Source organism: Rhinoderma darwinii, chromosome 7, assembly GCF_050947455.1.
Source record: "Rhinoderma darwinii isolate aRhiDar2 chromosome 7, aRhiDar2.hap1, whole genome shotgun sequence".
NCBI lineage: Eukaryota > Metazoa > Chordata > Amphibia > Anura > Rhinodermatidae > Rhinoderma > Rhinoderma darwinii.
Window position 1 is genome coordinate 37,706,766 of NC_134693.1, and position 12,354 is coordinate 37,719,119.

Sequence of the window (12,354 nt, forward strand, 5' to 3'; positions counted from 1 at the left end):
TGTGTGTCCATTGCGTGAAACTCGCCACATGTCCTATTCTGGCCCATTTTTGCGGATCAGACTCTCATATTGAAGTCTATGGGGTGCGTGAAAACAATGGACAGCACACTGGCGGCATCCAGTGCTGTCTGTTTTTCACGCATCAGTTGCTAATGAAATGCATACAAAAAAAAGTAAAACCGGAAAGTGCTGGCAGAGGAGAAATACGGATGACACACGGAAACCACACTGACGCAACACGGACAGTCATATGCATGAAAATGGCCCATTTTTTGTGGACGAAAATCGGAAGAGCTCGTGTGAATAAGGCTTAAGGGAGGGGGAGCTGCTAGTGAGAGTAGGAAGAAAGATTCCAGCCTGTTACTGTCATCTCTCCTCCTGTCAGGGGCCCGCCAGGCTATTGCCTGGGGGACACATGGTCGCACGGCCCCCCCATAAGTTGTTAATAAAATATGTTTTTTTGCTTGGTATGTTTTTCTCTCCCCCTTTCCCTCTTTTCTCCATTTGTTATTTTATATTAGAATGGTACTTACCATCGTGGTGTCCCCCGGGTAAGCTGTGCTGGTGGCACGAGCCGGTTTCCAGATGTTTCTGTCTCTGGGCAGTTTGGAGTTGGTCCCAGCTGATTGGACCTAGGTCAGCTGTGCAATTGCATGAGCAGGTTCTGGCAGATTCTATCTCCAGGCAGTTTTGTGGAAGGCCAGCTGATTGGTCATTGATAAAATCCTAAAGGCGGGAAAATTGGACATAAAAGGAGCAGTTCATCGTGGTCAAGCAGCCAGTTTTTGAAGATTGGACCGTCGCCATGGATGTCCTGCTGATGGAGCTGATCAGAAGAGCGGAGTCGGAAGGAGGAGAAAACTGGCTGAGGCAATGCCTAGCAGCAGCGCCGTCGAGGGAAGTCGAGGGAAGAAGCGAACTTACTCGGCTGGAAGACGACATAGAGGAAGCAGTGTCTCCTGCTGGGTCGTCGCTCGAGGTGCCGTCATCAGCTGCAGCCAAGAGGATGAAGTCTGCAGCAGAGTCATCACTGAGGGTGGAGCGCAGTTCCGGACGTTCGCTCCAGGTGCCGGAGCTTGAGAGGAGGCGGCCGACCGTGTCATCAAAGAAGGTGGCGCACAGTGCCGGAAGTGCGCAGCAAGTGCCGGCGCAATTGGCTAACCCGCTGGCCAGAAGTTTAGTCAGAGAACGGGAGACAACAGGTTGGTCGGGTACCCCCTCCTGCTCCAAGGATGGTGTGGAGGACACAGCGGAAGCGCCGGCCTCACTGGTTTTAGAGGCGGCGCAGGACTTTTCTTCAGAGCTGCAACCGAGGAAGAGGAGCCGGAAGTCTAGGGTGGCTTATTCCCCACCCCCGCCAGTATCAAGGAGAAGAAGAGGTCCCAGGAGTCAACTTTCCTGTCAGCAAGTTTCCCCAGGATCTACAGGCACGCAGCAGGAGGTAGCAGAAGTGGTGCACGACCCAGGACAGGTGGAACAGAGTGGTGAGATGCCAGCTACCCCTTATCTGTCCCACCCCATCCCCCCTCCCCTCAATTCTAATGTAATGTTTGATATTTTAAAATTATTAGCTGATTTGGTCAGTAAGTCGGCTGTTCCTGCTAGTTCCCCCGCTGATGTATGGAAGCATAGTAGTCAGCATTTACAGAATGCTGGTTTTAGTAATATTCCTGTTTTAGAGAAAGGAATTGGTGTTTCGGAAACTTGCTGTAAGGAAGTGATGTCTTGCGATATTTCGCCATTAGGTTTTCATTTACAGCCAGCAATTAAGGAGCGTATTTGGAGGAACGAGTTTATAGATTATTTTCTTTATTACCATCTGCGAAGGAGACTCTTGTCAAGCAGGATGGTAAGTCTGATAAAGATGAGGTTATAAAAAACGTTCTCCTCCTAAGTCTTTCTTTAACTGGCTACAGGCGTTCTGTATCTATGCTTCAGTTTTAGGGGAAAAGTCTTTCATTAATTCTAGTAATTTATTTCAGCATGTAGACATTATTCTTGAGGCTTACCGCCAGTTTGGTGGTTTAGCATGGTACAATTATGATGAAATGTTTCGCCAGAAGATGGCAGTGTACCCTTCATTAAAATGGGGCACTAAGGATGTTGGTTTGTGGCTTAGTTTAATGCTTCCACAAAGGTCAGTGCCCAAGCAGCAGCCTAGTTCTCAGAATACGTGGAGGAAAGGAGTTTGCTTTGCTTATAATGAAGCTCAGTGTAAATGGTTGAACAATTGTCGGTATAAACATGAATGTTCCTTTTGTGGGGGTTCGCACCCAATGTGTCGCTGTTTTAAAAGAGCAAACCAGTCTCAACCCCCTAGTTCCAAAGAACAGTTATCCAAAAGCATGGACGCCAGTGAAATTAATAAGAATGGCGCCTTGGCTAGAAATGTTCCCAGACAGGGAGAAAGCTAATTTAATTTTTAACGGTTTTAAGTTTGGTTTTGATATCCCTTCTTTCAAAGGATCTGGTTGTTGCTGGGTGGATAATTTGAAATCCATCCAGCAGCATAAGGATATTGTGCATCAGAAAATCCTGAAAGAGCTTGAAACTGGCAGGATCGCTGGTCCTTTTATACATCCGCCGTTTACAAACTTTAGACTTTCACCTTTAGGAATTGTCCCTAAGAAGGAATTGAATTCATTCCGTTTAATACATCACCTTTCTTACCCGTTTAAGGCTTCATTAAATGATGATGCTGACAAGTCTAAAGCGACAGTACACTATGCTTCGTTTCATCAGGCTGTCTCTTTATTGAGACAGTTTGGTCAAAATGCTTTTTTAGCAAAAGCTGATATCAAATCAGCTTTCCGTTTACTACCAGTTAACCCTGCAGGTTTCAACTCTCTAGGTTTTCAATTTGAAGGTGATTATTTTTATGACAAATGTTTACCAATGGGTTTTTCTTTATCTTGTTTCTATTTTGAGGCATTTTCATCCTTTTTACATTGGGTAGTGCAGAAGCAAATTCCGGATGGAGGTGTTCTGCACTATCTTGATGATTTTTTGTTTATAGGTGATGCTAGTTCTGAGTTATGTTATTCCTTATTGTTAAAATTTGTCGAGTTTATGAAATTTTTTGGTGTTCCGTTAGCTGAAGAGAAGACTGTGTTTCCATGTAGGTCATTAGAATTTTTAGGTATTAGAATAGATTCTGAGAGAATGGAATTTAGTTTACCAGAGGAAAAATTGTTAAAGTTAAGGGTTTCTTTAGTCAGTATGTTAGCTAGGAAGAAATGTTCATTACGTGATATGCAGTCACTGTTAGGGTTGTTGAGCTTTGCCTCTAGAGTTATTCCTATGGGAAGAGTTTTTTCAAAGCGGCTGTATTTTTCAACAAGGGGTCTTAAGTCACCTAGGTCCCATATTAGGTTAACAGTTCAGCTAAAAGAAGATTTAGCTGTATGGCTAGAATTTTTATCTAAATTTAATGGACGCAGTTGCTGGCAGTTTAATTTTGAGGATTCTGACTCTTTGTCTTTATTTACGGATGCAGCCGGTAGTATGGGCTACGGGGCATTCTTTAATGGTCAATGGTCGGCTGAGTTATGGCCCAGTGCTTGGCGTGTAAGCAAAGTTACTTCAAATATTGTCTTATTGGAATTATTTCCAGTTTTGGTAGCCATAGTTGTATGGGGTCATTATTTTAAGAATAGGAGAATTTTGTTGTTTACGGATAACAAAGGTGTGGTCTTTGCAATTAACACATTATCTTCAAAATGTGAATTAGTAGTTAAGATATTAAGACATTTAACTTTATGTTGTCTGAAGTTGAACATCTGGTTGAAAGCTAGCTATATAGAAGGAAAAAAGAATGATATAGCAGATTCATTATCTCGTTGTCAGTGGCGGAGGTTCAGAACGATGGCACCAGAAGCGGAGCTTTGTGGAATTCCGTGTCCTCCTCATTTATGGAATCTGATTTGGGACTAATCTATGTTAATATTCAGAGATCCTTGGCTCCAAGAACATGGGCTGATTATTCAGCTGCTTGGAAGGAGTGGGTTAATTTCTGTGTTAATGAGAACTGTAATTTCTTTCATAATGAGGTAGGTCTAGTTTTAAAATTTGTATGTAGCCTGATTAGTAGGAGGCTGTCATTTGCCTCCATTTCTAAGTCTCTGGCAGGCATCTCTTTCTTTCTTAAATTAAACAGTTGTCCGGCTATTTCTTCGCTCTTCCCAGTTAAGCAGCTTTTGAAAGGTTACCATAGGTCAGCTCCGGTTGTGGAAAGACGAAGGCCTATTTCATTAGATTTGTTGTTAAAATTATTCAATGTGTTACATTTAGTTTGTTTTAGTAATTTTGAAGTGTGTTTGTTTAGAACAGCATTTGTGTTAATGTTCTTTGCAGCCTTGAGAATAAGCGAACTGGTGGCAGAGAGTAAAGTTTCAGTCCCGGGCCTTTCATTTCAGGATGTTAGTTGCAAAATTGACCATGTTTTGTTATTGTTAAAAAAATCTAAGACAGATCAATTAGGAAAAGGTCGTTTGGTTAGAATTAATCAGTTTTCGGGTTCTGTTCTTTGCCCAGTTTCTAATGTTAAACATTGGTTGTCAATCAGGCCGAGTCTTGGGGTTGCTTTCCTGATTCATCAGAATGGGGATCAGCTGTCCAGATTTCAGTTTAACTCTGTTTTAAAGAAATGTTTGAAGTCCCTGAAGTTGGAGCATTTAAAAATATCCTCCCATTCGTTTAGAATAGGTGCAGCTACGGAAGCTGCACAGTTAGGAATTGATGAAGGGATTATAAAAAGAATTGGAAGGTGGGAGTCTAATAGATTTAAACTTTATGTTCGACCAGACTTGTTAGTAGTGTAATTATATATCCACAGGTAAGCGTTTTGTTGTTTGGATCCTTGGCCACTCTTTTATATTTTGGGCACAGAAGAGAGCCGCGAGAAGGTCCTATACAGAAAATTTGTCTATGGATCCGCTAGTTTTTTCGGTTTTTTGGCATGGGGTAAGGGGTTTGCAATGGAAGAACGTGTTTTCTTTAGTTAAATCACTGAGTTCTTATTGGCCGGATCCGAATTTAATTATCATCCATGCTGGAGGCAATGACCTAGGTAAAGAAAAGACTTTGGACTTACTTTGGGAAATGAGAAGGGATATAGCCTTGATAAAATGTCTTTTCCCTGACGCTACTATTTCCTTTTCAGAGATTATTCCAAGACTGCTATGGTCCTCTGGAAATTATAAGTTTTTGAATCGAATCCGTAAAAGGATTAATAGAGCCATGTCTAAATACATGTCGGTCCTCGGTGGTCTTTCTTATAGACACAGTGACCTTGAAGACCTCACAGACGGGCTGTTCAGAAATTATTGTATACATCTTTCTGATGTGGGTATCGACATTTTCAATTTGGGCCTGCAGAATTTAATTGAAGAATGGCTGCGGTGTTTTGGGGGGGCCATGTCTTGGTAATGTCATGGCTTGTGGGGTTTGTCACCCAGCTAATGCTGGGCGGACTTGGTTTTTATTGGTCAAAATATTTATATTTTATTATTTATTCGATTATTTATGGTTATTCTCTTCGAATTATTTTATCTTAGGTTACCCTTAATAAACACCGTGGCCATTTTTATCCAAAGAAACTGTTGTCATGTTTTATTTCATTTTGATTGAGTATTGTGGGGTTTGTGCTACCATGTCAGGGGCCCCCCAGGCTATTGCCTGGGGGACACATGGTCGCACGGCCCCCCCATAAGTTGTTAATAAAATATGTTTTTTTGCTTGGTATGTTTTTCTCTCCCCCTTTCCCTCTTTTCTCCATTTGTTATTTTATATTAGAATGGTACTTACCATCGTGGTGTCCCCCGGGTAAGCTGTGCTGGTGGCACGAGCCGGTTTCCAGATGTTTCTGTCTCTGGGCAGTTTGGAGTTGGTCCCAGCTGATTGGACCTAGGTCAGCTGTGCAATTGCATGAGCAGGTTCTGGCAGATTCTATCTCCAGGCAGTTTTGTGGAAGGCCAGCTGATTGGTCATTGATAAAATCCTAAAGGCGGGAAAATTGGACATAAAAGGAGCAGTTCATCGTGGTCAAGCAGCCAGTTTTTGAAGATTGGACCGTCGCCCACCCTCCCGCCCTATTGTTCTTAAATTCCTTCACGTCACGTTGTTTGTTAGAGGGGTTTGTCACCCAGCTAATGCTGGGCGGACTTGGTTTTTATTGGTCAAAATATTTATATTTTATTATTTATTCGATTATTTATGGTTATTCTCTTCGAATTATTTTATCTTAGGTTACCCTTAATAAACACCGTGGCCATTTTTATCCAAAGAAACTGTTGTCATGTTTTATTTCATTTTGATTGAGTATTGTGGGGTTTGTGCTACCATGTACAGTCTCCAGTGACCACAGGGAGGGGGATACAGAAACTTTTCTTCATGTAATCACCAATCAGAGATAATGTATGCACTTTAATTGTCAAATTTAGGGGGGCTTTTTGTCTGCTACAGGAAAACATGAGCCATGCCTCCCAACTGTCCCAGATCCAGTGGGACAGTCCTGGATTTTGAGCGGTGGCCCCTGCCCCAGGTAGCTGGCGGCAGGTCCCGCTTTCAACTGGTCCTCAGAAACTGTGGATTTGCCATAAATGTCTGAGTTCAGAATAACCCTTTAAGAATAAAACAGAACCATCTTAACAATTTTAGGACATGTGAGACTTGAAGCATTAATTAGAAACCATGCTAATGTAAAGTATTTATTTGTCAGAATTGTTCTGTATGCACTGGTATATACCGGTGTCTGCACAATATGCCATTGGTGATTTACTGGCTCTGCTCTTGCATTTAATGTTGGCTGGTGTTACATTATGTCGTCTTCATGCTTCATGTTATTTATATTCCCAGAGTGATTTTTCTTTCTCTTGATCCATGGTACTCACCATATGGTTGTGTGCACAAATCATGCTTTACATTATGTTAAACAAAACACTGCTTTATAGACATCTACCTTGGGATAACTGCTTGCGCTTTTTGTCTGTACTTTTCCTACCTATTAAAATATATCTTTGTTATCTGTACTAATTTATCTACCACCTAATGTCAATTTGTAGATCTCATAATCCTTAAACATCCCAACATAGGAGTCGGCCATCGCAGCACTTTTTGGAATGCAGAATTACAATCTGGATAAGCAGTCAAATGGTTAATATTTAAAACATAAAGTTCCAAATCCCTTTTTTTTAACTCATTACCTACCTGAGAAATTTCATTAAGAGGGAACATGGTAAACATGTTCTGGCTCAAATTCACTGCAAACACCATGAATGTGGCTTTGGATCCCAATCTTTCAACCCTAAAGAAATATTCTAAGATGAACAAGGTTTGGGGGATCTCTCAAAACCAGGGTTTTGACCTCCTAAACCTGCCACATAAGCTACATTCATGTTGAAACAAACAGGTCACCAGATCGCTACATCAACATTATTTCCAAGTTGGGTGGTCCGTATATACATAGAAAGCCAGCATGGATCACAATGTGGATGCACTAAATCCTGCAGATTCCCTTGCTTCGGCCATATGGGTCTCTCCAGTGCTAGGCACAGACCTTCCCCAACAGGAGCAGACAACGAAAAATAAGACAATATTTGAAAATGTAAAGGGTACAAAGTACCTAACCACTCGAATATTTTCATAAAAAAATAATTTAAATATGGTGGGTTAAGGGTTCCATACACCATAGCTAGACCTATTGATTAAACACATAATTAGGCCCCATGCGCACGACCGTAGTATTTACCCGTAATTACGAATCCATGATTACCGATAATCTGTGGACCCGTTCATTTCTATAGGCCACGGACACCTTTCCGTATATTTATGGATGTGTGTCCGGGCCGTAGAGATGATCCGCAAAATATAGAACATGTCCTATTCCTCTCCGCAATTGCGGCACTGACTCATCCATAGAAATCTATAGGCGCGTGCAAAATTGCGGAGGGAAACAGATCCGTAGTAGTCCGCCATTACGGAATCGTTGCTATGCAACAGCAGGGGATTCCCCAAAAAATAGCGCCTGAACAATCGTGGCCTTATCAAGGGGTTGGGACATGTTGGTGACATCATTTGTAGCCCCCCTTTTTATTTTGCAAATCTGTAAATATGGATGCACTGTAGACCGTATTTGCGGACAGCGTGGCAGATATGTGGATGACTTGCGGATGACTATGGATCCGTATTTGCGGACAGCAAAAAAACACTATAGTCATGTGCATGAGGCCTAATTGTGTGGTTAATCAAATATTAAATACCATACAGATATTTGGGTGAAACTTTTGAAGTTGTACTAAAAAATCGGAGCTTGTTATGGAACTGAATGTATAGATATACGTGTGTGTGTGTGTGTGTGTGTGTGTGTGTGTGTGTGTGTGTGTGTGAACATGGGAAAATATGACCAAAGAGGTTCCCATCTTTTAATGCATATTACTTCACATGTGGAGCTCCAATTTTTTTCCAGTGTATTTTACAATACAGCCCCAGGCGCTGATATTAGGGTCCATGACAGCATGGTGGGGTCATATTTTACTTTTCACTAATATAAAGAACTATTTGTCCAACCAACACACTTATTTGGGAGCCGGGAGCCGCAACTATGTAAAAAAACAGTGTTCCAAATTCTCCTAAATAATTATATCATAAAAACATTCATTGCGCTTTACCGGCTCAAACGGCGTGAAGAGGGATATAGTATTATACACTTTCCTCCTATTCCAGGAATTAAATCAATCCTCACCGGCTGATTGTAGTACTTTCAATCCAAGATTTTCGGTGTGATGTATCCACTGAATGTGAAACATAAAACACTGTATGGCAATAATAACTTTCAGCAGGTAATTTATACTCAAAGGGGGAGTTTATACAAACCAGTGTTTAAAACAGGCATAAAAAACATATATTCCACGTGACATCCACCATGAAAGCAGCCGGACTACAGATTCGCTAGGAATGGCTTCTTCCGGGGTATGAGCTTTGATGCCACGGAGGACAATTTATATCGTAAAATTTATAGTTTATGGACAAACTTACCATGTTTGCATAAATGTACATCCCAACATGTAAAACAAAGTACTCACATGTGTTTCCAATACTTTATGTTTAAATACAATTGTGAAAACAATTAACACCAGGATAGAAATAAATAATAATATGTGCGCTATTCCCAAATTAATTTAAATAAACGGAATCTAGTAATAAGTGTATCTCAGAGCAACTAAAGAAATTATCATGAACCGCCCATCATACCCTTATAATACCAACGTGATACAATATATGTCATTACTATAAACTGCTTTCATATATATCACAGGTTTTACTCGTTCATTTATAAAATGTAAGATCGGCCTGATCACATGGCAGAGTTGGACCAATCAGATTCTACTATCATAAAAAATCATCCTTCTACAGCTCGACTCTCTACTATGGCTAAAATCATGAAGGAACAGATCATATTAAATCATCTGATCTCACTTCACACCTGTTCATTCATGATAAGGATGTGATGGGCGGTTCATGATCATTTCTTTAGTTGCTCTGAGATACACCTTTAAGGAGATTCCATTCATTTAAATGAATTGGGGAATATTGCACATATTTATTTATCCTGGTCTTAATTGTTTTTGCATTGTATATATGCATAATGTAACACGTGAGTACTTTGTTTTACATGTTAGGAGGTACATTTATGTGAACTTCGTATGTTTGTCTGTTTATGATACATTTTAAAATATAAATTGTACTCGAGTCGGGCTGCTTATATGGTGGACACAGATGTGATGGTAATATTTTTGTTGTGTTTTTCTCTGCTCCTGCTTCCTCCCCCTTCTCAACCCTTCCCCCTCCATAGACATACATGCATAGTGCGTTGCTGAGTCACACACTCTCTCTGCCTCCTCCTCCTGCTCCCCCTCCCCTCCCCATAGACTTGTATAGGCAGGTAGTGAAGCGACACATCCCCATCTTCTGCAGCCCTGTCAATTCTGCTCTGTAAGTAGGGACGGATTTTGCTTGACAACAGTAGATTACTGGAAGGGAGACACCTAGTGGCAGTAACTTCACACCGAATTTGCATGGATAAAACAACTACATTTTAACAGTAAGTAAATTACAAATTTGTTTTATCAGGTATACTACTAGAATAAGTTGTTTAAAAAGTTAGTATGCAGTCTATTATATTTAGTAACAGCATAGTGTATACTTATAGTATAGCTACATGTCTGGAATTAATAATGATATGTTTATGTTACAGAAACTAAATTAGTTTCATGTTGTTGTATTGGAAAAATGGCAGAACCATGCACCGTGTGTGAGTAGGCAGTGAGAAGGTGTGAGGAGCAGATGGAGAGGAAGGCCTTTAATGGGTTTTGGAAACTGGCAAAATAACTCTTCTAAACAAACTAATTCCTGAACTTTACAATCCTTTTCAATAAAATCATATTGAGTAAGAGATAGACACAAACTGAAATCCTGAAGTGCTATGCTTGTTGCAAATGTAACACAGTGTCTCTGATATGTATCAATGTCCTGGTGCAAATTCTGAGCAATGTGGGAGACCATATACCACAAGACTGGGACTAGATGATGACTATTGGCCTTCTCTGGTACCTCGAGGTCCACAGAACTGCAATTAGTCAAACAATATATGCTGTCGGATATAAACCGCAAAGAGACAGCACTGGGGTTTGGGTTTCAAACACAACCAGGAGCAAGATTTGCATGGAGTAAGGGTAAGCCCACACGGTGCGCCATTGATGCAGTGTTGTGGCGGTTGTCTTGCGTTTGAAAACCGCATGCGGTGAACTGCATGCGTTTTTTGTCTCTGTAATGCTGCAGTTCTGTTGCATTTTTTTATGCACATAGTTTATGGACATAGTTTTCACTGGTGTTGAAGCTTGTTAGGTGCTTCCTATATATAGTTCATTACAATGCATTGCAGAACAGTTAGCAAAAACGCAACCAGTTCAGCAACAACATTGGCAGCGCGGTCATTAACCGCATGCGGTCGGACATTATGAAGATACGGTCAACCGCACAAAAAAAAACACATTGTAATATAATAGCAGCAGTCTGCCCATAACTAAAAATTCACCATAGACTTCTATTGAAAAATGTAAAACACAACATAAACGCAACGTGGCCGCACCATGTGGCCTAAATGGCTCTAATGGCTAGAATAATACCCCCTGAGGAAGCGGGAACGCAAAACACGCTACATGGTGTGTGACCAGAGCACTTGAATACTATGGGTAATGTACTTTGCTTACATTACCTAGTACATTGCCGGTTGGGATAGGGGACTGAAGTCCATATTATGATTGCATTAGATATAGGAATACCTATGTGACCGTGCCTCTGTGTAAGCTACCATTGACTGTATGCACTCTATACACTATTGTACTGTTTACCGTATGCACCAACCAACCCAGTAGTTGCATCATTTACCATACCATGTCGTATGTATTGAGATCTCTCATAAATGCCTCATGTTTGTTGTTTTTAAGATAGTTAAATATGTATATTTGATTTTTACATGAGTGGTATATGACTCTATGCTATCTATAGGTAATATAGTGCTGTATAAGCAGTTTGCTACTATATATATTTGTATGGATGTCACTGATGACACAAGGTATCTAAACTCCCATTTAATGATGACTATAGACTCAGTGATCTGTTCATAGATTGTCCTTCATTTGACCCTTCAGTCTGTTGCTTATCCCAGCAAACCCATTTATCATCTCACTAACCATTGACAATTGCTCATGGTGTATTGTGGTTATAAATTATTTCTCCTTTGTTTCTATGGAGATCCAGCACTTTACAGATCCTACATTTTTCTTTAAGAACAGTTCTCTCCGATCCCCGCAGAGAGGTATTATATAGACTTCTAATTCTGCACATGACAACTGCTTTCCTTCTGTTACTATAGGAATTAACCATTTCTTCATTTGTTGGCAAATCTGGATACCATCTGGCTGATAAGTAAAAGTCAAAGATGAATGAGGCTCTGGTGTCATTGTAAAGTGCGCTTCATTAACCTCCACTTGGCTGTGTTCCCAATCACCGCATAGCTAGATGGTTAGGAATCGACAAGCGAATAAAGATGCACATGTTTCTTTTCAACAGGGGGCACCTATGGTACGGTTTATTGGTGTGAGATAAGCCATTCCCTTGTCTTTCAATGGGAATAGAACAAATAGATTTAACAAATTTTGCCAAATTTGAAATTTCCGGTCGTTTTCTGTTATTTGACAGGATTTAAACATTTATATTATGTCATTAATGTAAATGTTGTGAAATGATTCCTTCTTGAGGAGATATTCAAGAGACCTGCATAGATTAAAACCATGG

At 40.6% G+C, this 12,354-nt stretch overlaps 1 protein-coding gene across 1 annotated transcript in view; it reads left to right on the forward strand.

The window, feature by feature from the left end:
* The first annotated feature begins 401 nt into the window (after nucleotides 1-401).
* Nucleotides 402-12,354, forward strand: part of LOC142657444 (uncharacterized) — a 35,856-nt gene continuing 23,903 nt past the window's right edge. The window contains exons 1-2 of the mRNA XM_075832473.1: nucleotides 402-1,484; nucleotides 3,847-4,070. Of these exons, the coding sequence (XP_075688588.1) occupies nucleotides 806-1,484; nucleotides 3,847-4,070 (903 nt within the window). The 5' untranslated portion in view covers nucleotides 402-805. The remainder of the gene's footprint in view (nucleotides 1,485-3,846; nucleotides 4,071-12,354) is intronic.